At 43.1% G+C, this 22,788-nt stretch overlaps 1 protein-coding gene across 3 annotated transcripts in view; it reads right to left on the bottom strand.

Annotated features, from left to right (window-relative positions):
* Positions 1 to 18,059: 18,059 nt before the first annotated feature.
* The window catches only part of srl (sarcalumenin), a 58,768-nt gene continuing 54,039 nt past the window's right edge, over positions 18,060 to 22,788 (bottom strand). For 2 of the 3 annotated variants that reach the window (XM_033040648.1, XM_033040649.1), the window contains one exon: positions 21,287 to 22,098. In XM_033040648.1, the coding sequence (XP_032896539.1) occupies positions 21,287 to 22,098 (812 nt within the window). Of the gene's footprint in view, positions 22,099 to 22,788 lie in introns of all 3 variants that reach the window. The other variant, XM_033040647.1, reaches the window with a different exon arrangement.

The following is a 22,788-nucleotide window of genomic DNA, read 5'->3' as shown; positions in this document are numbered from 1 at the left end:
GATGCGCTGGGACGCATCCTCAGTGATGTGACCTGGGGTCATTGGGTGTTTCGGGTCTCACAACATCAGACACCCTCACCCAGGCGACCCAGCCGGGGTTGATCAGGCCCCGACTTGCGTCCCAGCAGCAACTGCCCACGGATCAGCCCTCTTAATCCAAAGCCACCTAGTGGCTTTCTCTGCGGCTTCGCTTGCGGATTGAATGGCCCTCTTCTTTGCCAGCCCCGTAATGCCATACTGGTTGAGGACTTTGCAGAGTGAGCGTCCTCGCAGCGTGACTGACTTGACTTGACTTGACTTGATGTTGCTGTGAAGTGCTGTGGAAATGTCAGCTGTTTGCCCAGATCGACGTGCAGCTGCCAGCCAGTGGCTGTGTAGAGGAGGCCCGTCCTTGTTTTTGTATCCCAAACCCGCTCTGCCATTTGCTATGACTCCCACCAATGCCTTTTGCCTTAGGCGTGACTCTGTCACCTCCACTGCTTTCTGCGCCCTCCATTTCCTCCCTGATCTCACCTCGATGCCAGCCAATGACACCTTCTGGTCCCTGGAGTCCCTGTACTGCAGAGCTTCTCTTGTTCACGCCACCATAAACTCTTCCGTGAGGTCACTGAATGGGAGCTGCAAGATTTAATGTTAACAGTTAATGTTAAAGATTCAGTTTGATTAATTTGATAAAGCAAAGAGGGAACAGTGATACGCATATCCAGCCAACGCTGCCCTGCGCAGAGAAAGTCTGTATATGCTCAAAATACATTATTTCCCTGAATCTGAGGAATTCCCCTGGAACATAGTGTCTTCTTCAAATTTTATGCGGGGCCAAGGCTTTCAGATAAAGATAGTAAAGCAGCTTCTGAATCTCAAAAATCATCATCTCAAGTCAAATTATTCTGTAATGTACAATTTTAATTCTAATGGTATATTGGAGTTTTATTGTGGATCTTGAGTGGGATAAAACTACAAATGAAAGCAATTTTTTTTGTTTTCTTCATGCATAATTGGAGAGATGAAAATGATTACGCTTTCTCAGGGAAAAAATAACTGCTAAAACTGTGCACATAGTCCCTTTTAGATTGACTGGTAGCACATCTGTGATGCTGCTCACTATTTGGCCATTACTGTTTTGTATAAAATTGTTTATTTTGTGTCACACAATAAACATAGAAAAATATAAAATAGGTGCAGGAGTAGGCCATTCGGCACTTCGAGCCATCACCGTCATTCAATGGATGATCATGCAAAATCAGTATCCCCTTCCTGCCTTTTCCCCATATCCTTTAATTCCTTTAGCCCTAAGTGCTATATCTAACTCTCTCTTGAAAACATCCAGTGAATTAATTGGCCTCCGCTGTCTTCTGAGGCAGAGAATTCCACAGATTCACAACTCTCTGGGTGAAAAAGTTTTTCCTCATCTCAGTCCTAAATTGCCTACCACTTCTTAAACTGTGACCCCTGGTTCTGGACTTCATCATTCTAAATTCCAGTGAATACAAGCCAAGTCGACCGACCCATTCTTTCATCATACATCAGTCCCGCCATCCCGGGAATTAACCTGGTGAACGAACCTACGCTGCACTCCTCAATAGCAAGAATGTCCTTTCTCAAATTAGGAGACCAAAACTGCACACAATGCTCCAAGTGCGATATCACCAGGGCCCTGTACAACTGCAGTATGACCTCCTTGCTCTTAGACTCAAATCCTTTCACAGTGAAGGCCAACATGCCATAAGCTTTCTTCACTGCTTGCTATACCTGCATGCTTACTTTCAATGACTGATGTACATTCAGATCTCGTTGCACCTCTCCTTTTCTTAATCTGACACCTTCAGCTAATAATCTGCCTTCCTGTTCTTGCCACCAGTGGATAACCTCACATTTATCCACATTATACTGCATTTGGCATGTATCTGCCCACTCACCCAACCTATCCAAGACAGCCTCATAGTAGTAATGTTACAACATTTTGAGATTTTAAAAATCAAGTCTGTAATTTATCCCATCAGATAAAGCATAAAAAGAAGTTTAACTTGACACCTAATTCACTTTCATATCTTCAGTATTAAAAAAGCTATGGCCATTTTCATACTCGGAAATTAGCATCTTGTTCGCTATTGCTTTTCCATTGACTTAACACAAAAGCTGTGACCGAGGACAGTCAAAAGGCCATAACTTTCTTAAAAATTAAGAGAACTTAATTTTTTTTTCAGTTATTGTAGATTGAAGCATTCTGAAACAAATATGAAACAATCTTACTTAGATGACTTGAAATTAAAGCATATAATTAGTTAGTTACCTAATTGTAGCTAATTACAAAATCCAATTACTAGATCTAAACATCAATCAATTTCTTAAGACTAGATTAATAGAAATAACATTCACACAAGAATTCACAATATAACATAATTTTTAAATCTCATTGTCATGGATTTATAGGCCAAATGGAAGGAATTTAATGTTTAATACCTGAAAATTAATGGCCATTTAAATCATCTTGCGAGTGGGTTTTTCTGGAACGCGATCAATTGGAACGTTGCGGTTGCGATGAATTTAAACCCCATATCGGCAGGAAAAATACTGCCGGTTCGTATGGGGAGGGAAATCACCGTTTCGCAACGTAAAATGTGAATTAAAGGCATCTTAAGGAGCACTTTTATACATAAAATAAACGGCTTTCCTTTACCTGTCCCGTATGTGAAATCCGTCCCCGTTGTCAGCGTTGACGGCTTTAGAAGCTGATTTTTAAATTACTCCAGCGCTGAACTTGTCAGACGCTTTAAAAAATAAGAAATACACAGAACGGCCGTCGGAACAATTCTTCAGCAAAAGCTTGCACTCCAACAAAATATAATCCAGGACAAGGTAGGAGAAACCTGCGTTTTAACCCCGCCCCCCCCCCCCCCTCAAAGGCGCCAAAATCGCGCACACGGCCAGTGGCAGAATTGCAGCGCCGCTGAAGGTAAGTATTGTAACATACCTACTCATAGCATCCTCCTCGCAGCTCACTCTGGCACTCAGCTTTGTGTCATTCACAAACTTGGGGATGTTATATTTAATTCCCTCGTCTATATCGTTAATATATATTGTAAATAACTGGGGTCCCGGCACTGAGCCTTGCAGCACCCCACTAGTCACTGCCTGCCATTCTGAAAAGGACTCATTAATTCCTACTCTTTGCTTCGAGTCTGCCAACCAGTTCTCTATCCATGTCAATACCCTACCCCTAATACCATGTGCTCTAATTTTGCACATTAATCTCTTGTGTGGAACCTTGTCAAAGGCTTTTTGAAAGTCCAGATATACCACATCTACTGGCTCTCCCTTATCCATTCTACGTGTTACATCCTCAAAAAATTCCAGAAGATTAGTCAAGCATGATTTCCCCTTCATAAATCCAAGCTGACTTTGACCGATCCTGTCACTGCTTTCCAAATGCGCTGCTATTAAATCTTTAATAATCGATAATAAAACAGTTGCTCATGTTTATATCAGGCAAGTTATTGATTTTCCTTTATTGGTGTTTGAAGATAAAATTCTATGGGTGTCCAAGTTTCTTATCAGAATTGTAATTCTGATTATATTTGTCAACCTTGACTCAGTAGTAGAACTCTTACCCTTGAATCAGAAGTTCATGAGTTTAAATTGCACTCCAGTGAATTGAGAAGATAATCAAGACTGACACTTTTGTGTAGTATTGTTAGAGCTGTTATCTTTTGGATGTTATATTAAACCTGTTCACAACTGCTTCCTCAGGTGACTAAAAATTCTGTGGCACTATTTTGAAAAAGATCAGGAGATTTTTTTCTTACTGTCTTGGCCAATGTTTCTCCCTAATAAACAGATTATCACATTGTTGTTTGTGGGAGTGAGATGTGTATAAACTAGCTGCCGTAGATCCTGCCTTACAACTGTAATTATACATCAAATGTACTTCACCATGGTGGGTACTTGGGAACATTATGTAAATTCATATGTTTGTTATCTTGATATTAATTCTTGTCTAGATTTTTATTAAATCTCATCAGGTACCTAAGGCCACGTGGAAAGTTTGCATGCAGTACTATATTTAGAAGTGGTAATGGTGATGTTGTTACAGGGATAATGTGATTTGTGGGTTTTACAAACTATTATAAAAATGCCAGGCTTGGGTAATGTGAGGTTGTAAAGGCAGAGCAGGTCTCTGAGATTTGGCAGCACTGGAGAATTGAGTCTTATTCAATGATTTCTGTGGTGCAAGGAAAGAACAGTTTCATAGGTAGAACGGTGCTTATTATGGTGATCCTTCTCCCGATTTACTTAGAATAATATGGAAAAAAGACTGGTTATTTCTGATAATGATTTCCATGAGAGCAAATAAGCCTGAGCATCTAGCCGATCAGATCAATCGGGTTGGTTGTCAAAAATTACAGCAGGATCTTGATCAGTTGGGCAGGCGGGTTGAGGAATGGCTGATGAAATTTAAAACAGAATTGTGAGGTGTTGCCATTTGGGAGCAAAAAACCACCCCTACCCACTCGAAACCACCCCTACTCACTCGGAACCACCCCTACCCACTCGGAACCACCCCTACTCACTCGGAACCACCCCTACCCACTCGGAACCACCCCTACCCACTCGGAACCACCCCTACCCACTCGGAACCACCCCTACCCATTCGAAACCACCCCTACCCACTCGTAACCACCCCTACCCACTCGAAACCACCCCTACCCACTCGAAACCACCCCTACCCACTCGAAACCACCCCTACCCACTCGAAACCACCCATACCCACTCGAAACCACCCCTACCCACTCGAAACCACCACTACCCACTCAGAACCACCCTTACCCACTCGAAACCACCCCTACCCACTCGAAACCAACCTTTACCACTCGAAACCACTCTTACCCACTGGAAACCACCCCTACCCACTCGTAACCACCCCTACCCACTCAAAACCAACCCTACCCACTCGAAACCACCCCTCCCCACTCGAAACAACCCCTCCACACTTGAAACCAACCCTTACCCACACAATACAGCCCTTACCCACTAACATGGGCAGAATCTACACCGTGAATGGTAGGGCTCTGGGGAGTGTTGTAGAGCAGAGGGATCTAGGAGTACAGGTACATAGTTCATTGATAGTGGCATTTCAGGTCGATAGGTTATTTAAAAAGACTTTTGGCACATTAGCCTAAGCCTTCATCAGTTAGAGCATTGAGTATTGAAGTTGGAAAGTCATGTTGCAGTTGTTTAAGACATTGGTGAGGCAGCATTTAAAGTATTGTGTTCAGTTTTAGGCATTGTGTTAAAGCAAATATGTTGTCAAGCTGGAAAGGGTGCAGAGAAGATTTACGAGGATGTTACCAGGACTGAAGGGCCTGAGATATAGAGAGAGGTTGAGCAGGCTAGGACTGTATTCTTTACAGTGCAGAAGGATGAGCGGTGATCTTATATCATGAGAGGAATAGATAGGGTAGACGCACAGAGTCTCTTGCACAGAGTAGGGAATCAAGCACCAGAGGACAGAGGTTTAAGATGAGGGGGGAAACATTTAATAGGAACCTATGGGGCAACTTTTTCACGCAAAAAGTGGTAGATATATGGAATGAGCTGACAGAGGAGGTAGTTGAGGCAGGTACTATCGCAACGTTTAAGAAACATTTAGATAGGTACATGGATAGGAAAGGTTTAGAGGGCAGAATGCAGAATATAGGCAGGTGGGACTAGTGTAGATGAGAAATGTTGGCCGGTGTGGGCAAGTTGGGCCAAAAGGCCTGTTTCCATGCTGTAGGACTATAACCACAACTCAAAATTATTTCCAAAGGCTTCCAATTACTGGGATTTCATCGTGGTAAGGACCTTACTCTTCCCTCAAAGTGTACATTACTTTGTTTATCAAGATTTAGACTTATCAACCAATTCTTTCTCAAAATCTTTACCAACTATGGCAGTGTTGGGAGTACAGTCAACTCCGTTTGAAAATATTCGGTTAATGTCTTATTGCAAAAATTTCAGGACAAATGAAGATGCTGAATACATTCATCAGGTCTGGCACCATCTGTGGAAATAAAAACAAAGTTTATATTGAGAGTTAATGACTCTTAGATGGAACTTTGAGCTTCTTGTGAACTAGGAGTTTCATTGCACTCTGGCGTATATTGCAATGAACGATTGGTACATGTGACATTTAAATTGAATCTTGATTCTTGAATCTGAATCTGGGAAAAGGGGAAAGAGAGTTGAATTTACAGTGAGGCTGGATGAAAAATTGATAGGACAAAGGGACATACATAGATATATATACCATAATAGATACAATCAGTTCAAACTCAAGTACAAAAGATAGAGAAAATAGGAAGATATAGAGTACAGAATATAGTTCTCAACATCTAGCACATTGTAGATCATCAGTTCCTTCGACAAAGTCCAATGCCCTCAATGGGGTAGAGATGAATCGAACAGTTTCCTATATAACTCATGAATAGTTTTGCCAGTCAAACATGCATTAAGATCTGACCTCATCTGATATATGCAATGTCATACCACCCACCGACTGCAATTTGCAGCATATTGTCTTTTAGTCCTACAGTGCCACCTGTTGATAATTTAGTATAAATACAGCGGGTTCCATATGGCAATGCCGCTACTATTGAAGGAGGTGCAGCAAATGCAGAATGTCCAACCTGAAAAACTATAGCACTAAATTTGCGCCTAGATTTATGTGCTTATTCATTGGTATTAATCCCGAAACTTTTGACTTAAAGGTGAAAGCGCTACATTTGACAGTGTATCCAGGTCTTTTAATCACACAAAAAAGACACAAAGTACTGGAGTAACTCATCTGCTTTAAAAATGATTTAATAGTTAACTATGCGGCTAACTCCTCGGGATATCCAATCTTTTCAGATTAACCTTTTCTACAGCGTAAAAAGTGATTTCATGCTTCAAAAGGAAAATTCATCCTTTTGAGAGAATTATTGTTGGACACAGAAGCGCCGATAAAATTTCTAGCAATTCTTTAATGCTAATAATTGAGTTTTGCTTTTTTGTTAGACAAAGCAAGAAGGCTGAGCTCAATAATGGTGTTCTCTTGGCTCTCTTTCATCTTCCCTCTATTGCCCTCTGCCTTGTGATATCTATATTTTAGCTTGATTGCAGTTCACAATTTTCTAAAGTAAATTCTTAAATGTAGCCAGAATAATCTTATGAAGATTGAAAAGTGTGAATACGTCAAGAAAAATCCAACCATGAAATTCAGCTTTGAGCTACAATAATAATTTCTGACTTTCTCCTCCATTTCATCAACTTATTTTGTGCCTTTAACAGAGCAAAATTCAAGGTGCTTCTTAGTAAGGTTATTAAATGATATTTGATACCAAGTAGCATCATGACATTTTATGCTCATGAAATTAAAAAAAAAACATTTTATGGAAAGAGAGAAACATGTTGAAAAAGATTAAGATCTAGTGGTATTGGCAGTCAGACACAATGAATTTATTAAAATTGGCAACATTCAAGAGGCCAGAATTCCATGAATATTTACTGTGGGAGGAATAATAATCGGGGTGCAGCGTGATCACAGAAAGATGAGAAAATAATGGTGAGCATTTTGGGGAACAATGTGAGTTAAAGCAACTGGATGGCAAGTAAAGTGGATGTAAACTCGTAAAGGCTGAATTCAGACTTGCATCACATTTAGTGAAGGTAGAAGTCATGAGTCCAGGCAGGAGTGAATTGAAATAACAAATGCATAATTGCTGGTTTCAGAGGGAGTCATTAGCAAGTTTACTGATGACATGAAAATTGCTGTCATCAACAATCATGAAAAAGGTTGCCTAAAGATGCAGAGGGACATAGATCAGCTGAAAAGTTATGTGGAGCAGTCGCAGATGGAACATAATGTAGACAAGTGTGAGGTAATGCATTTTGGGTGGTCAAATACAGGCAGACATGTGCAATAAATGGCAAGGAACATAGGAATGCCAACGTTCAGAGATGGCTTGGGATGCAAGCTAATAGTTCCCTGAAGATGGTGACACAAGTGGATAAGGTAGTGAAGATAGCATTTACCAAGCTTGCCTTCATAGGCCAAGGCCTTGAGCAGAAACCTTCCAGATGTACAAAACATTGGTTACACCACCCATGGCATACCCACGGATAGTTCTGGTTGTCACGCTGCAGGAAGGAAGTGGTAGCATTGGAAAGAGTGAAAAAGGGATTCATCCAGATGTTATGGTGGGCTTTAGTTAAAAGGAGAGATTGAATAGGCTGGATTTGTTCTCACCAGAGTGGATGAGGAATGATATAGAGATTTACAAGATTACTATACCAAGGGGGACCCATTGGGTCCCATCCCCTCAACACGCGGTTGCGGAGGGGGGCCTGCGGCATCACACACACACTAACCACCCCCACACACATGGGGGAGTGGGGGGGATAAGAGGAAGGGGAGAGAAGGGGGGGAGAGAGAGGAGGGGGTAGAGAGTGGGGGAGGGGAGAGGGGGGGGAGAGTGGAGGGAGGGAGGAGGGGGAGGGGGGAGAGATGCTGGGCCTCGGGCGGGGCAGAGCGCTGCGGACAGCAGGCCGGTCGACTGTGAGTGAGATCTGATTGGTGAACAATTTTGGTAAAAAATTCGGGGAATAATGAATCAAATTTTCAGATGAGGCGATTTTTGAGATCATGAGGTAAATCTCCACGGGAATATGTAAAAATGGTTAGTGCGGAGTCACATGCACTAATCACCCCTACACATGCTATCTACCCCCCGTGATATTATATTAATATTATTAATTAGCTCCTTTTACAGCATAGCCGCCCTATCCACAGACGCATAGCCCCCAACTCGCAGGCGCGTCTAAAGGGGGGGGGGGGGGGGGTAGAGAGTGAGGGCAGAGAGAGAATGGGGAGAGACAGAGATAGAAGGGCAAGAGGGAGAGTGGGGGTGGAGGGGAGGAGGAGAGGGAGGGGGGGGAGAGAGAGGGGGGGCTGGGGGGGGGGGTGGGGGGAGAGAGGGGGGAGGGAGAGAGAGAGGAGCAGATGGTGAGAGAGAAAGGTGATGGGAAGAGAGGGAGGGGGAGAGAGAGAGGAGGAGATGGGGAGAGAGAGAGAGAAGGGGGAGAGAGAGAGAGAGGAGGAGAGAGAGAGGGGGAGGGGGGAGAGAGAGGGAGAGTGGGGTGAGAGTGAGGGAGAGAGAGAGAGAGGAGTGGCGGCAGGTCGCGGGGGGACCCGAGTGAGCCTGGAGCGAACCGAGGACCAAAGATCCTATTGCGAGCTATAGGCTCTTTGCTGAGGACTGGCAAAAGCTTCCACCAGCGTTACAGATGATCGGGCCCCGGACGGAGAGGAGGTCGTCCCCTGTGACGGGTAGAGAGGAGAGGGGAGAAGAGGAGGAGAGGAGGAGGGGGGGGGGCTAGTGAGTGGCCTGCGCTTGAAGGGCCTGTCCCACCAGCATGCGATTGCAAGCGTCTAGCGCGACCAAACGGAAGCGAGTGTCACCAAACTTCTGAATTCTCTGGGGTGGAACCCTCTCCAAGACAGACGTGAAGCTCACCGTTTGATCTGTTTTTACAAAATGTTAAATGGTCAGCTCGACATAGACTACAAGACCTACACCAAACCCAAACCAATTAGGAGCAGACGAGGGCATTCGATCCAATTTGTGATCCCAGCTACAAAGACAGATGTATACAGCAATTCGTTCTTCCCCTGCACAATTAAAGCATGGAATAATCTCCATCCAACTATAGTTACCCAACCAGATGCAACTACATTTAAAGTAGCTCTTTCTTCCCAATAACCCTTTCTGGCTTAAGCCCTCCCTTCACCACCTCCAGTTTAAATTCCATTTGGAATGTTTTGGAGGACCAAGAAACCAAGAACCAAGCGGAGTTCGCGGTAAGTACGCGCAAAGTTCGCGCGTGACGTAATTTACGTCAAACTCACCAATCACCTGGGCAGAAGGCGGGCCGACTGAATTTGGACGTCGCACGGAGTCGGGCGGTGACGTCATCGCGTAACGGCACGCCGTCAAGACGCTGCGTACGACGTCAAGATGCTGCATACGCCGTCGAGACGTTGCGTACACCCGTCGAGACGCTGCGTACGCCCTCAATGTGCCTGTGGGCCGACATGCCGTCGGCGTGCGGAATTTTTGGACAGTGTAAGATTTTTGGAGCCCCGCGCGACATCGGGACCAGCCCCACACAACTCCATACGCCTCCGGTGATCGAAGTGGGACCGGCCCCGCGAGGCAGTACGCCTCAATCGACCGGCAGCTGGGCGGGCGGGGCTTCACGAGCTGCACAGGCAGCGAGAAATCTTCCCTCAAGCGACGGGGGGGTGTGGCGGTGCCACGAGCAAGGGCAGTGTGACGTCCCCAGCTGCTGATTTTAAAGAAAAGAGTACATTTTGTGAAGGATTTTATTGAAAATGTGTACAGAAAAATGACTAAATATAATGAGGAGTGGATTTGCGAATGTAAAAGTAAAATCGCTAGCGAAATGGTAAAAATCTCTGCGTTTTTGCGTCTGGTTTTCGCGGAGTAACGAATCAAAGGCAAAATCAAAGGCAAAATCAAAATGACATACACCCACACACACACACAGAGTTTTAAAAGTATACTAGACCAAGTGCAGACCCGTTGGGTCTGCTCCCCCAACGCAGCCGTTCCCTACCCGTAGCCCCCACGGGAGACGTGGTCCTCCAACTCAAGCGGCTCAGGAATCAGCAGTGCGGCTGTTTTTAAATGGCGTCTTTGAGGCGAGATGCGGGCGCCAGCAGCCGTTATGGTCGCTGGCCAGCAGGAGGCGACAAAATGAGTGAGTGGGGGGGGGGGGGGAGAAGGATTTTATTAAAAATGTGTACATAAACATGACGAAATTTAATGAGGAGTGGATACTTGGAATGAAAAGTGAAATCTCTACTGAAATGGAAAAAAACTCGGCATTTCTGGGTCGGGTGTTGGCGTAGCAACGAATCAAAGGCTGGCAGCCACAAGTCAGAAACACACACAGCCTCACAGCTAGACACACACAGAGTTTTAAATATAGATAGATAGATTAGTGTTTAAAAAATGTTGAGATTCTCTCTCCTGAAGGCACGCCCCTTCCGGAGGGACTATATAACCTGGAAGTGTTGAGTGTCTCAGTCAGTCTCTGCAAGATGGGGGAGCGAGAGGGTCACGTCTCTCAGTCTGAGCTGTGAATAACACTGAACACATGTCAACTAAACTGTGGGTGGTTTTACTGACCTGTCAGTGCCCTTAATGTGGTTTGAAAATATAGTTTGGAAATGCTAAAGCTGTGTTGCCTTTGGTTTGGAAATGCTAAAGCTGTGTTGCCTTAGGTTTGGAAATGCTAAAGCTGTGTTGCCTGTTTGCGCTTTATATTGATTTTAGAAAAAACGCTACCACGTACTGCTGTGATATTTGGCCATCTTACTCAGAGTTCCCATCCGCAAATCAGGTGCCGAGGATTTTTCCCATCGATGAAAAATAAAAGAGTTATTAGTGTGTAAAAAATGTTGAGATTCGCTCTCCTGTTAATCACGCCATGAAGGCCACGCCCCTTCTGGTGGAAGGGGGGGGAGAGACTATAAAACCCAGAAATGTGGGCGTGGCTCAGTCTCTGCAAGATGGAGGAGGGAGAAGTCACGACTCGCTGTCTTTAGTTGCCTTGCACCCTGCTTGAAATGGTATGAAACTGCACTTGAATTTGGTGGCCTTGCACCATGCTTGAAGTGGAATGTCAAGGAATAGCTGTGAGTCAACTGCCAGCCCACCAGCCGTGAGTGAATGAGCTGCCAGCACAACAGGCTTGAGTGACCAAGCCGCCAGCCCAAGAATCCATTCGGCCCACAATGTCCATACTAGCCCTCTGGAAACCAGTCCCTTCAGCCCACAACACCCATACAAGCGCTCCAGAAAGCCCACCCCCACTGGCCACCAATATTGGAATTGGTGGAGAGGTGGAATATTGCGTTGGGAGAATATTGCGTGTGATGCTGGGACCCAATGGGTCCCACTTAGTCTAGTATTATAATAGAAGTTGAGAGGCACAGATACAGGGCTCTCGCTTAACTTTTTTTCCCTGTTGCCAGCCGGCCAACCTTGGCAGCTTTTTAGGTTGCCAAATGACAGTTAAGGTGGTCATTTAAGATGGCTTGCATGACGCGCGCGATAATGTGCTCGGATAAAGCGCGTAGTTACCAATCGGTAATTATACTCACATATTATTTCTGTTTCAAATAAAGTCACAAACTAAACATTCACCAATCAAGATATGATATATCCCACAATGACATGCAGCAAAGGGGGGGGGGGGGGTTAGAAGGCAGTCGGTGCAGAATGGATGGATTGAGGCAGGTGAATTAGTACATGTTGGTTGGAGTAGGTAAAATTGTGAGGGGAGAGCACGGGGGATGTCAGTGGTGTTGAATGGGGGGGTTCAGTACGGGATGGATGGGGTAGACAAAAGTTCTGGAGAAACTCAGCGGGTGAGGCAGCATCTATGGAGCGAAGGAAATAGGCAACGTTTCGGGTCGAGACCCTTCTTCAGACTGTTCCCCCTATTCTTCTTGAATGGGAGGATCAGTACAGGATGGATGGGGGGGGGGAGATCAGCGCAGGATGAATTGGGGGGGGGGGTCAGTACAGGGTGGATCGGAGGGTCTGTGCAGGATGAATGGGTAATCACTACAGGATGAATGGGGGGAGGTGCAGGGTAAATGGAGGGTGGGTCAGTATGGGATGAATGCGTGGATTAGTACAGGATGGATGGGGGATCAGTACAGGATGGATGGAGGAGAAGTGCAGGATGGAAGGGAAAGGTGAATTGGGAAACCAGTGCAGGATGGATGGGGGGGGGGGGTGGGTGGCAGGAGAATTAATGCGAGGTGGATAGGGTCATCAGCGCTGGATGAATAGATTGGGGGGGGGAGATGGGGAGGGGAGCACAGGGGATGTCAGTGAGGACTGAATAGAGGCGGGAATGGGGATCAGTGCCGGATGTAGAGGAGGGGTCCCAGGATAAAGGGGGGGGGGGGGGTGGAGGGTGCGTACAAGAGAGAGAGAGAGAAGTGGGGCGAGGTGGGGAGGAAGGAAGGTCAGCGCTCCTCGGACAACATCGCCCGCTGCCTTGGCCGTTGGAATTTCCTCGCCACTGCCTCCCTCCTCCGCCAGCCAACAGCAAGGTGCGGGGCCGAGCGGTGCAGCTCAAAGATCCTACAGCTATAGGATCTATGGTGCAGCTGCTTCAGAAGTGTCGCAGCGAATGACGGGTCCCGCACAGCAGCAGCAGCGGCCGCAACAGCAATCCCGCTAACGGCGAAAACCGCTTTCAAAACAAACCCTCCCGCACGCCGAGATCTCCCCCTCCCTCCCTCCTCCCGGCCTCGGCGTGCGGGAGGGTTTGTTTTTTAAAGCGCCGTTAGCGGCAAAGATCCTATAGCGGAGCTCTGCTTTTAGATCTTTGGTTAGCGGGTTTGCAAGCAGCAAGAGGAGGAGATGGAGCCGCTGTTCTGGGCCCGTCATTCGCTGCGACGCTTCGTCACCCTGCACCTAGTATCTTTCCCACGCAATACAGCCGTCACCGCCGACACAAAACGTTGCGTTCCTTCTCTCCAGAGATGCTGCCTGACCTGCGGAGGTACTCCAGTTTTTTGTGTCTATCTTCGGTACAAACCAGTATCTGGTTGCCAAACCGGGCAAAATGACTCGGTGTTTAGGTTGCCCGGCGGCGCTTTGAGTGGTCAATGGCACCCGGGCAACCGTTAATTTCGAGCCCTGAGATAGAGGACATATTCAAAATCTGTTCCCATGTTTAAAATTAGTGAGCAGAATTTTAAGGTGAAAGAGAAGAGATTTACAGGAGATCTGAGTAGTAATTTTTCATACAGCGAGTGGTGGTAATGTGGAGGAAGCTTCCTGAGGAGGTGGTAATATCATTGTTTAAAAAGCATTTGGACAGGAACATTGATAGGAAAAGAATAGAGGGATACAGGCCTAATTAGGATAAATAGGCATCATTATGATGATATGCTCTAAGTATTTTAGTTTTTGCACTATCACGTTTAAGTTTATTTAGTATAACTGATTGTATATTAATTTTGTTATTTTATTGTTACATTTAACGTACCTGTGAAGCTGCAGCAAATAATTTTATTGTTTTGGTTTAAATTGGTATATATGACAAATACTCTTGACTCTTGAATGCTGGGGTGATGGGCCATTCTCTACTGTACAGCGCTATGACTCTATGACCTTTGTTGGCCTCTGCCAGCTGCTGCAAATAAGGTGCAAATAATTTTTTTTAAAACAGCTGTTATGTCTAACCTGTTCTAATCCTGTTCACAAATTTTACTTCAGTTCGAATCATAATTTTGTATGTCAACCTTTAACATTGGAACTACCTTTTTCAATACCAGTTTCAGAATCGTACCTTAATATGTCAAGTTTTTTTATCTCATGTTCCAGATTAATTGACAATAAAGCATCTTGGATGGCTCTTGCTTATGTTTATTAGTATTGCAATGTTAGTGGCTTGTTGTAATTAAGTTCCTCAAAAGATTTTAATTCTCTATAATTTTAATATTCATTCCTGGTTGCTTCTGAATTATGGTAGACGTTCTGTGGTGCTCTCCTAAAATGTCAATATAACTTTAGTAGATGATCAGCGTAAATTTATTTTTCTTATCCGGGTGCTTATACTGATCTCTTGTCTGGATTAAATGTGAGGAAACCCATTGCAAAGAGATTATTTTCTTAATATACTTTTCTCTCCAATAAGACAAGGGCTCATGGATCTATACTCCCTCTAGTACTCGCACTACAGTGGCAATTCAGATGATTATGAAACTAAATGTACATGATAATACAGTAATGATCACAAACCTGAATCCTGACTGAATTTACTTCACCAGATCAGTTTAGTTTATTGTCACGTGTACCGAGGTACAATGAAAAGATTTTGTTGCGTGCTATCCAGTCAGCAGAAAGACAATACATGATTACAATTGAACCATTTACAGTGTATAGATAGATGATAAGGGAATAACGTTTAGTGCAAGGCAAAGCCAGCAAAGTCCGATCAAGGCTAGTCCGAGGGTCACCAAAGAGATAGATAATAGTTCAGCACTGCTCTCTGGGTTGTGGTAGGATGATTCAGTTGCCTGATCACAGCTGGGAAGAAACTGTTCCTGAATCTGGAGGTGTGCATTTTCATACTTCTATACCTTTTGCCTAATGAGAGAGTGGAGAAAAGGAAGTGGCCAGGATGCGACTTGTCCTTGATTATGTTGCTGACCTGGCCGAGGCAGCATGAGGTATAAATGGAGTCAATAGAAGGGAGGTTGATTTGTGCGATGGTCTGGGCTGTGTTCACAATTCGCTGCAATTTCTTGCGGTCTTGGATGATGGAGCTGTTCCCAAACCATGCTGTGATGCATCCTGATAAAATGCTTTCTATGATTCATCTGTAGAAGTTGGTGAGAGTTGCAGGGGACATGTCGAACTTCCTAAGCCTTTTAAGGAAGTAGAGGCATTGGTGTGCTTTCTTATGGGCCTGTCCCACTTAGGCGACTTTTTGGGCGACTGCAGGCGACTATGCAGTCACCACATGGTCGCCACATGTTCGCGGGTGGTTGCCAGGGTGTCGCCCTCATGGTCGTGAGGAGTTCCGGCATTCTGGGAACAAGTCTCGGCCTCATTATGGTCGCCGTGAAATTTTCAACATGTTGAAAAATTAGCGGCGACTAGAATGAAGCCGCCATGGAGAGTAGCGAGAATTGTCAAGCCGTAGGTTGGTTGTCAGGAGATCCTAAAGGGCCTGTCCCACGTAGGAGACCTAAACAGCAACCTCTGGTGACCTTGCCCGCCACCCAAAAAAAAATCAAGGTCGAGGTGACATGCAACCTCCTACCACCTGCCACACATATGTTGAAAACCTTCATCGACGATGAAGAAAACCTCCTTCAACCTACAGCAACCTCCTTCGACTATGTTGAAAACTGGCTTCGACCATGCACGTTTTACTCGAGGATGGTCTCTGTTAAATTGGTCCGCGATTGAACAACACCCCCTTCGACCTCAAACAACCAAACTGAAAACCAACAACGACCAGCGTCAACTAGTTACAGCTCAGATGATCACATGATAAAATGATTTCATCAATGCATTTTTTTCTTACAATAAAAGTCTCCCAGGTTTTTTAAATCATTCTGAATGCGAGCAGGGAAGGAACTAGTTAGGTGGATGTTACAATCTACTGCTGTCAGCAGCAGCCCTTTTGCTTCATCAGCCTTTCAAGAAAGGCAGAAGGGAAAGCACAAGGGTGAAGAAGAAGCACAAGAAAAGGTGTCAGTGGGTGAAGCCCCTCTTGCAAAGAAGATTGAGGTTTGGACAGTATGATAACCTGATGAATGTGCTGCAAGAGGAGGATTTGTCTGCATTTAAAAACTTTACACTTTTGCTGCCTTCAAATGTGGCAGTGAAGGATGGGGTGGTGGTGGGGACATTGACTACCTCCCTGTTCTCTTCCAGGGGTCTCTCGTGCAGGGCTATCAACTCCTGTGGCATGTCCTCCTGCCACTCCTCCTCCTGGGTGTACAACACATGCATGGCAGGCTTTTTGGAGGGTTCTGCTAAAAGAACTCTCCAACTATGATTGAGCACACCCAGGAGTGACAGAGGTCACATGCTTATGTTTACATTTACATTTTTTTCAACCAATTTTTTTCCACCCCGGAGGCATTACCTTCGACCTCCCTTGACTACCTTCGACTAGCATCACAACCGGCTTCGACTAGAACTGCGACAAAAAAATTATCGATTTTTAAAACGGCAACCTATTTTTAGTCAAGGCCGGTTTTAATCATGATGAAAAAATAGCAGCAACCTAGATGAAGCCTCGACCACGCGGAAACCACTTTCGACCATTAGGGAGAGTGACCAAATCCTCCTGTGATCTCGTGAAAACCTTGGGTGGTGGGAAAGGTCACCAGAGGTTGCTGTTTAGGTCTCCTAAGTGGGACAGGCCCTTAATGGGTTTCCAGGAGGTCAAAGGTTCTCGGAGGTTCTCGTAGGTTGTAGCCAGTGCTGACCGGTGAATTTCATTGGCTCATTGGGGAAAAGAAAAGGTAAGCAGTATTTTTCAGAACCAAGGATACATTAAATGTCCGCCGAGCTTCACAGCCGTGTTTCTCTGTCTTCTTAAAAATTGTCTATACTCCTTCTCCCCCCTCTCCTCAAGGACTTACCGTACACCGTGCTTTAGCCATCTTAATTACAGCGCCAACCTTCCTGTTCATCGCGGTGTGTGTCTGTATCACCTTGGCTTTGCGCCGTGTGAATTTCTTAGACAGGGCAAGCGGGAGGAGTGCTGTCTAAAAAATTCACACGGGCTGGTGAAGGAAACAATGTGTTTGTGTGTGTGTTCCACTCTGACAGTCACCATTCCAGTTGCCGGTTTTTCAGGTGACTGTTGGCAACTTTACAGTTGCTGGCAGTCTGCCGGAAAAATCGCCTAAGTGAGACAGGTCCATTAGTCGTTGATTCAATGTGGGTGGTCCAGGAGAAGTTGTTGGTGATATTGACTCCTCGGAATTTGAAGTTCAAGTCCAGTTCAAATTGAAGTATCAGTCCAAGGTAGTGGTATCTCAAACAATTGCTCAAGCTGAGATCAGTAGCCTAATGCGTAGCGAATCTCTTACATTTCATAGCGCATTAATCAGTTCAAAGATTTTATTTAGAATTATTTTCTTAATGCTCCTGTTGTATCTCCATCCAATTCATGTGGATGAAGAAGGATTGGATTAATTTGTTAGAAAAATGCACATTTTGTAATCATATGAAACAAAATGCATTCTCAAAAAGCTTTATTTCAAAGGTGTCAGTAGAAATTTTCAGAAAAATCAGGAAATATGTTACACGTAAGGAAAAAAAGTTAGCTCTCAAAGAAACATTTATAGTAAGTCTGATACCTTTGAGACTTCAAAGGAAACCAACTGATGCAATGAAATAAAATTGGACAGATTAGGAGTGCAACAGCATCTGAGGACACAAAAAAAAACAAGAACAAAGTGAGGTGCTTGAAAATTAACTTTATTAGCAGGGGCTATGAAGTTTACAAATCAAAGTAAACTGATATTTGATTTATTCTGTACTCCTGGAGTGAAATACAAAAATTCGGAGAGTTTAATTGTATGATATTTCGAAGCTTTCTAATTTTAGGCTTTAACTCTGATGCAATGCAGCAACAAAATAAAAAAGATGAATTCAGGTTCAACCCAATAAAAAATATCCTTCAACCAATGTTAAATCCTAAAAAGTAGAAGGTTCCAACAACTAGCCATAAATAGTTACATTCAGTTGCCTCTTTGCTATCACGAGGGTCCTTCATTCAATCAGCTTATTTCCTACTGTCCTATTAAGCCTGTAGTTTTCAAATTCAAGTGAGTATGTTTATTTTGGAAAAAAAATTCTTAGCCTCAACTTTATCTAATTTTTGATATTTATCCAGGGACAGGTAACAGACAGAATCGAAAAGCATCAATGAAAGGGCTAGCATCATAAACATTTCTTTGGAACAATTTTCCATCCATTAAACTTTTGGAAACATCCATAACGTCCCAATGTTTCCAATGGTCAACACTCCTCGCAAGCGCCATGTAGTTACGCAATCAACTGGAATATTGATTGCATGGATTTTGGAAATTCTCCAAATGGTGAGGAAATCACGACATACAAAAAACACCAGGTCACCTTATAAACAGTTGCCAAAGCACAGACTTTCACAGGTTGCAAACACCATAGCTGTATCAATCTCTCTGTTTATCCCTCTCTCTCTCTCTCTAACAACTCCAATGGCTATAATGTAAACGTTGGTGAGCTCCTGCCAACATCGAGAATCAACATATCATGAGCACGATCATCATATATTCCACACATTGCACTCTTCATCTATAGAAAATACTATGGGCGGTGTCCAATGGAACGTGGTTAGTTACCACAAAGTCCTAAGACCACATGTTTAGTACTATGCTGAAAGGTCCACCTCAAATTTCTGGAGTGGAAATAAATCTCAGAACCTGCGGACCCCAGAGGTGAGAGTTCAGTCAATTGTGCCATGGCTAACCACAAATCTATCAATTACATTACATAGTGTCAGCTTACCAAAAAGAGCCAATCATTTACTGAAGTCCTTGGAAAATCATCATGGAATCATGAAATCATCTTCATTGTACAGCATGGAAACAGACTATTCAGCCCAATTGGTCCACGCTGACAGGCATTTCATTTTAATCCCATTGCACAGCATTGGTCCATAGCCCTTTGTGTTTAAGCAATTCAAGTGTCCATCTAAACACTTTAACCACACTCTCAGTCACAGCATTCCAGATACTTACCACTCACTAGGTGAAGTGGGTCCCTCTCATATCCCCTCTTAATCACCCCCCCCCCCCCCCTTACTCTAAACCTATGCCTCTCAGTGTTATCTAACTCTGATATAGGGGAAAGGTTTCCCACTGAGTGCCCTATCTGTACCCTTCAATTTTATATACAATTGAACAATTTAAAATGGCCAGCTTTATGTGTTCTATGCTCTTTGGTATTTTGGGATATAGTTGAAAGTAAATAAGGCACTAATTAAGTCAATTATTTTCATTCACTTGGATAAAAGTAATGGTTTATGTATGTGAGGATTAGTTCCCTTCAATGCAGTTTCCAATGAAACAGGAACAACATATTAATTTAGTTAAAATATTTAAATATTGTGCAATCATTTTGCACAATTATTTCCTATCTTCTTGCATCTATTTTAATAGGTTATCAAAGACCACTCTTTCACATTGTCTCATATGTTGTTCTATTTCCCATACTGCATTTCAGTAATCTGCAGAACTGATTTGACAGATTATTGATTTCAGAATCCTGTTAGAAATGTATTTAATGAAGGTGGTGTGTTTAAGAAAGAATTGCAGATGCTGGAAAAATGTCTACCTTTCATGAAGGTGGAGTGGGATTTTGACTGGAAGAAAAAAGATAGTTATCTGTGCAGAGCCTTAGTTATCTGTGCAGGTTTCTTATGCATGTCTGTAGAAACAGAGGGCCAAATTCAAAGGAAGGCGTTTAAAAGAGATAGACAAAGAACAAATAGAAGCAATAAGGTCCATATGATCGCGAAGTAAACTTAATTTTGGCTGTCCTCTTAAATAAATCTACAACTTTTCTGCATGTGGTGTGCACACCATTTATTTTTAATATCTCAAGTTATTTTGCATCCCAATCTGAAATAATTTACAACTCGGGATGTTGTTGAAAGGTGTTTCAGAGATGTCAGTGCAACATGCTCAAATGATGCCGACAGGATAGTACAGTGTACCTTGAAATACTGCTGTTTAAGGTGACTGATGAATCCCATATCACAGAACAATTCATAGACAATGTATCCATTTGTGTACCTGTTACATATTGAGCGTCATGTCAAAGACAATTGAAGGAAAAAATAGGGCAACAGTAAGAGAAAAAGTATGTTTTATGAAATGATTACATTTTTGATAGATTGTGAAACAATGTGTTTTATATTTTGTAACCAGGCTTCCTGAAACCTGCAATGATTTAAATCAATGTCCCTTTTACTGACCTGAATTTATTCTTCAGATTATATTGAGAAAATCTGAATGATTTGGCAATGATATTAGTCTGAGTTTCTCACCAGATTGCAAAACCACTAAAAACATAAACTTTTACATGCATTCTTGTGCAAGATTTGTGAATTGTTTGCCAATCAGATTAAAGGTGATTCCTAAATATGGGATGGTGGAGAATGGGAAACTATTTATCTGCAAGATGGGTTAGATGAAGGTGGAGCTGCATTTCAGACAAAACAAGCAATTCAAAGTGCTAAGGAATAACTAAAGGAAGAGGGAATATAAGAAAAATACAAGAACAAATTTTAGCACCGGCAAGAACTAGGAGTCAACATGCTCCAAACAGTGCAGAAATGTCATCAAAACTCTATACTAAACATGCACCATGAGACTTACCACCATAGCAAATAAATTAACCCTCTGAGCCCTTTACAAACTTTTCTAAACTGTTTCAAAAATGACCAAGTTGGTGTAACTTTGCTCATTGAATGGCATTTCTTGAAAAGTATCTTATGTACAGATAGTTTTTAAATGTCCTTAAGGTTTACAACTGATGCATGAATGCAGAAAGTTCAGTTCTCAAAGGGTTAATGAACCATGGCTTCTTGGACACATAAGACATAAGCAATTCCACCCATAAATAATTTACAAGCTCTTTGTTCAGGGCTTTCTGTATCGGTTCTTTGGTGTTTCTCCACATCCAGTGATGTCACAGGATGAAGGGGATGGGTTTTTCCCAGCGGAGATAGCTCCCAGCAAACCAGGAAGCTCATGGACGATGATGCGCTCGATTTTCTCCAGCAGACATCCTCCCATGTACGAACATTGTGCTGACAACAATTTGAAACTATTGATGGGATTAATGCCAAAGAAATCTTTATAGATGCTAGGATTGGGCAGGTCAAACTTGCTGACGTTTGTTTTAGCCAGGATGGATTTAAAGATGTAAAATTTGTCAGGTTCATCCAGTATTTCATTGAAGACCAGCTCGGGATCACTGAAGAAGGTCATTTTGTCCTTAAAAGTCTGCAAGTATCGATCCACAAGCAGGGCATGAATGCGCACACGTATGGCATGCTGGCGGATGAAGGCAATTTTATTCTCTAGTCTGTTCTCAATGACTTGGTTAAGATCCTCCAGTAGGGAGACCTCCTCTTTCAAAAAGAGGTTTTGATTTGTATCGTATTGGTACTCATAGGGCCAGAAAGAGCTAACGTAGACTCTTGGTGGTTCAGTGACATTGATTAGTGGTGCCAAGCTCCAGAAGAGAGCTCCATAGACTCGCATTAGTTCTTGAGTGGCTATATTGTCAGCCTTGTTTAGAATTATTCTGATTTGAGACTCGCGACCTTTCAACTGACGGAAGAGCATTTCCAGTTCCAATCCAACGTCCAGCTTGGTCGGATCAAACACAACAAATATGAGATCAGCTCGGTCAATGAACCACTGGCAAACATCATTGAAAGGATAACCTTTAAAAGATAGAAAACATGTTTGAAATCCACATTTCTATTGTAGGTATTGGAGCATTTTTCCAAAATTTGAGTATAAGCTTTTTTCCCCATTATTAGCCCATAATTAAGTAAGTTCTTTTGAAACACGTTTAATTCGGGGTTACCTTCCGATATTCCAAAAATGATCCATTCTGCTTTTGGGACAAGTTTTATTTTAAATAATTTTGTGAAGATTTCAAATATTTCGTTCCAGAATTTTTGGATTTTTATACAAAAAACAAAAGAGTGCGCTATGGTAGCTTCTTGTGACTGACATTTATCACAAATGGGTGAGACATTGGGGAAAAGTTTATTTATTTTAGTTTTTGAATAATATAGTCTATGTAATGTTTTATATTGAATTAGAGTATGTCGTACGTTGATCGAGCATTTATGCACATATAGTAAGTGTTTATCCCAGCTTTCTTTTGAAGTTTTTATAGCTAGTTCTTGTTCCCAGTCTCTTCTAACATACCAAACATGTTCGAAACACTACACTTGGAAGAGATGAGACTCCTCCTAGCAGGCAAAAGACGTGGTCTGCATTTATGGAACTATTACAAGCATAAGGTGCAATAGTAATTTAAAATATAAATGGTACCAGGATCTGGTAACGGGGGGTATAAAATATTTTTTTTTTTTTTAAATACGGTTGGTATATCCTTTATT

The sequence above is a fragment of the Amblyraja radiata genome, chromosome 22, assembly GCF_010909765.2.
Source record: "Amblyraja radiata isolate CabotCenter1 chromosome 22, sAmbRad1.1.pri, whole genome shotgun sequence".
Taxonomy (NCBI): Eukaryota; Metazoa; Chordata; class Chondrichthyes; order Rajiformes; family Rajidae; genus Amblyraja; species Amblyraja radiata.
This window is presented reverse-complemented; position numbering and strand designations above follow the sequence as displayed.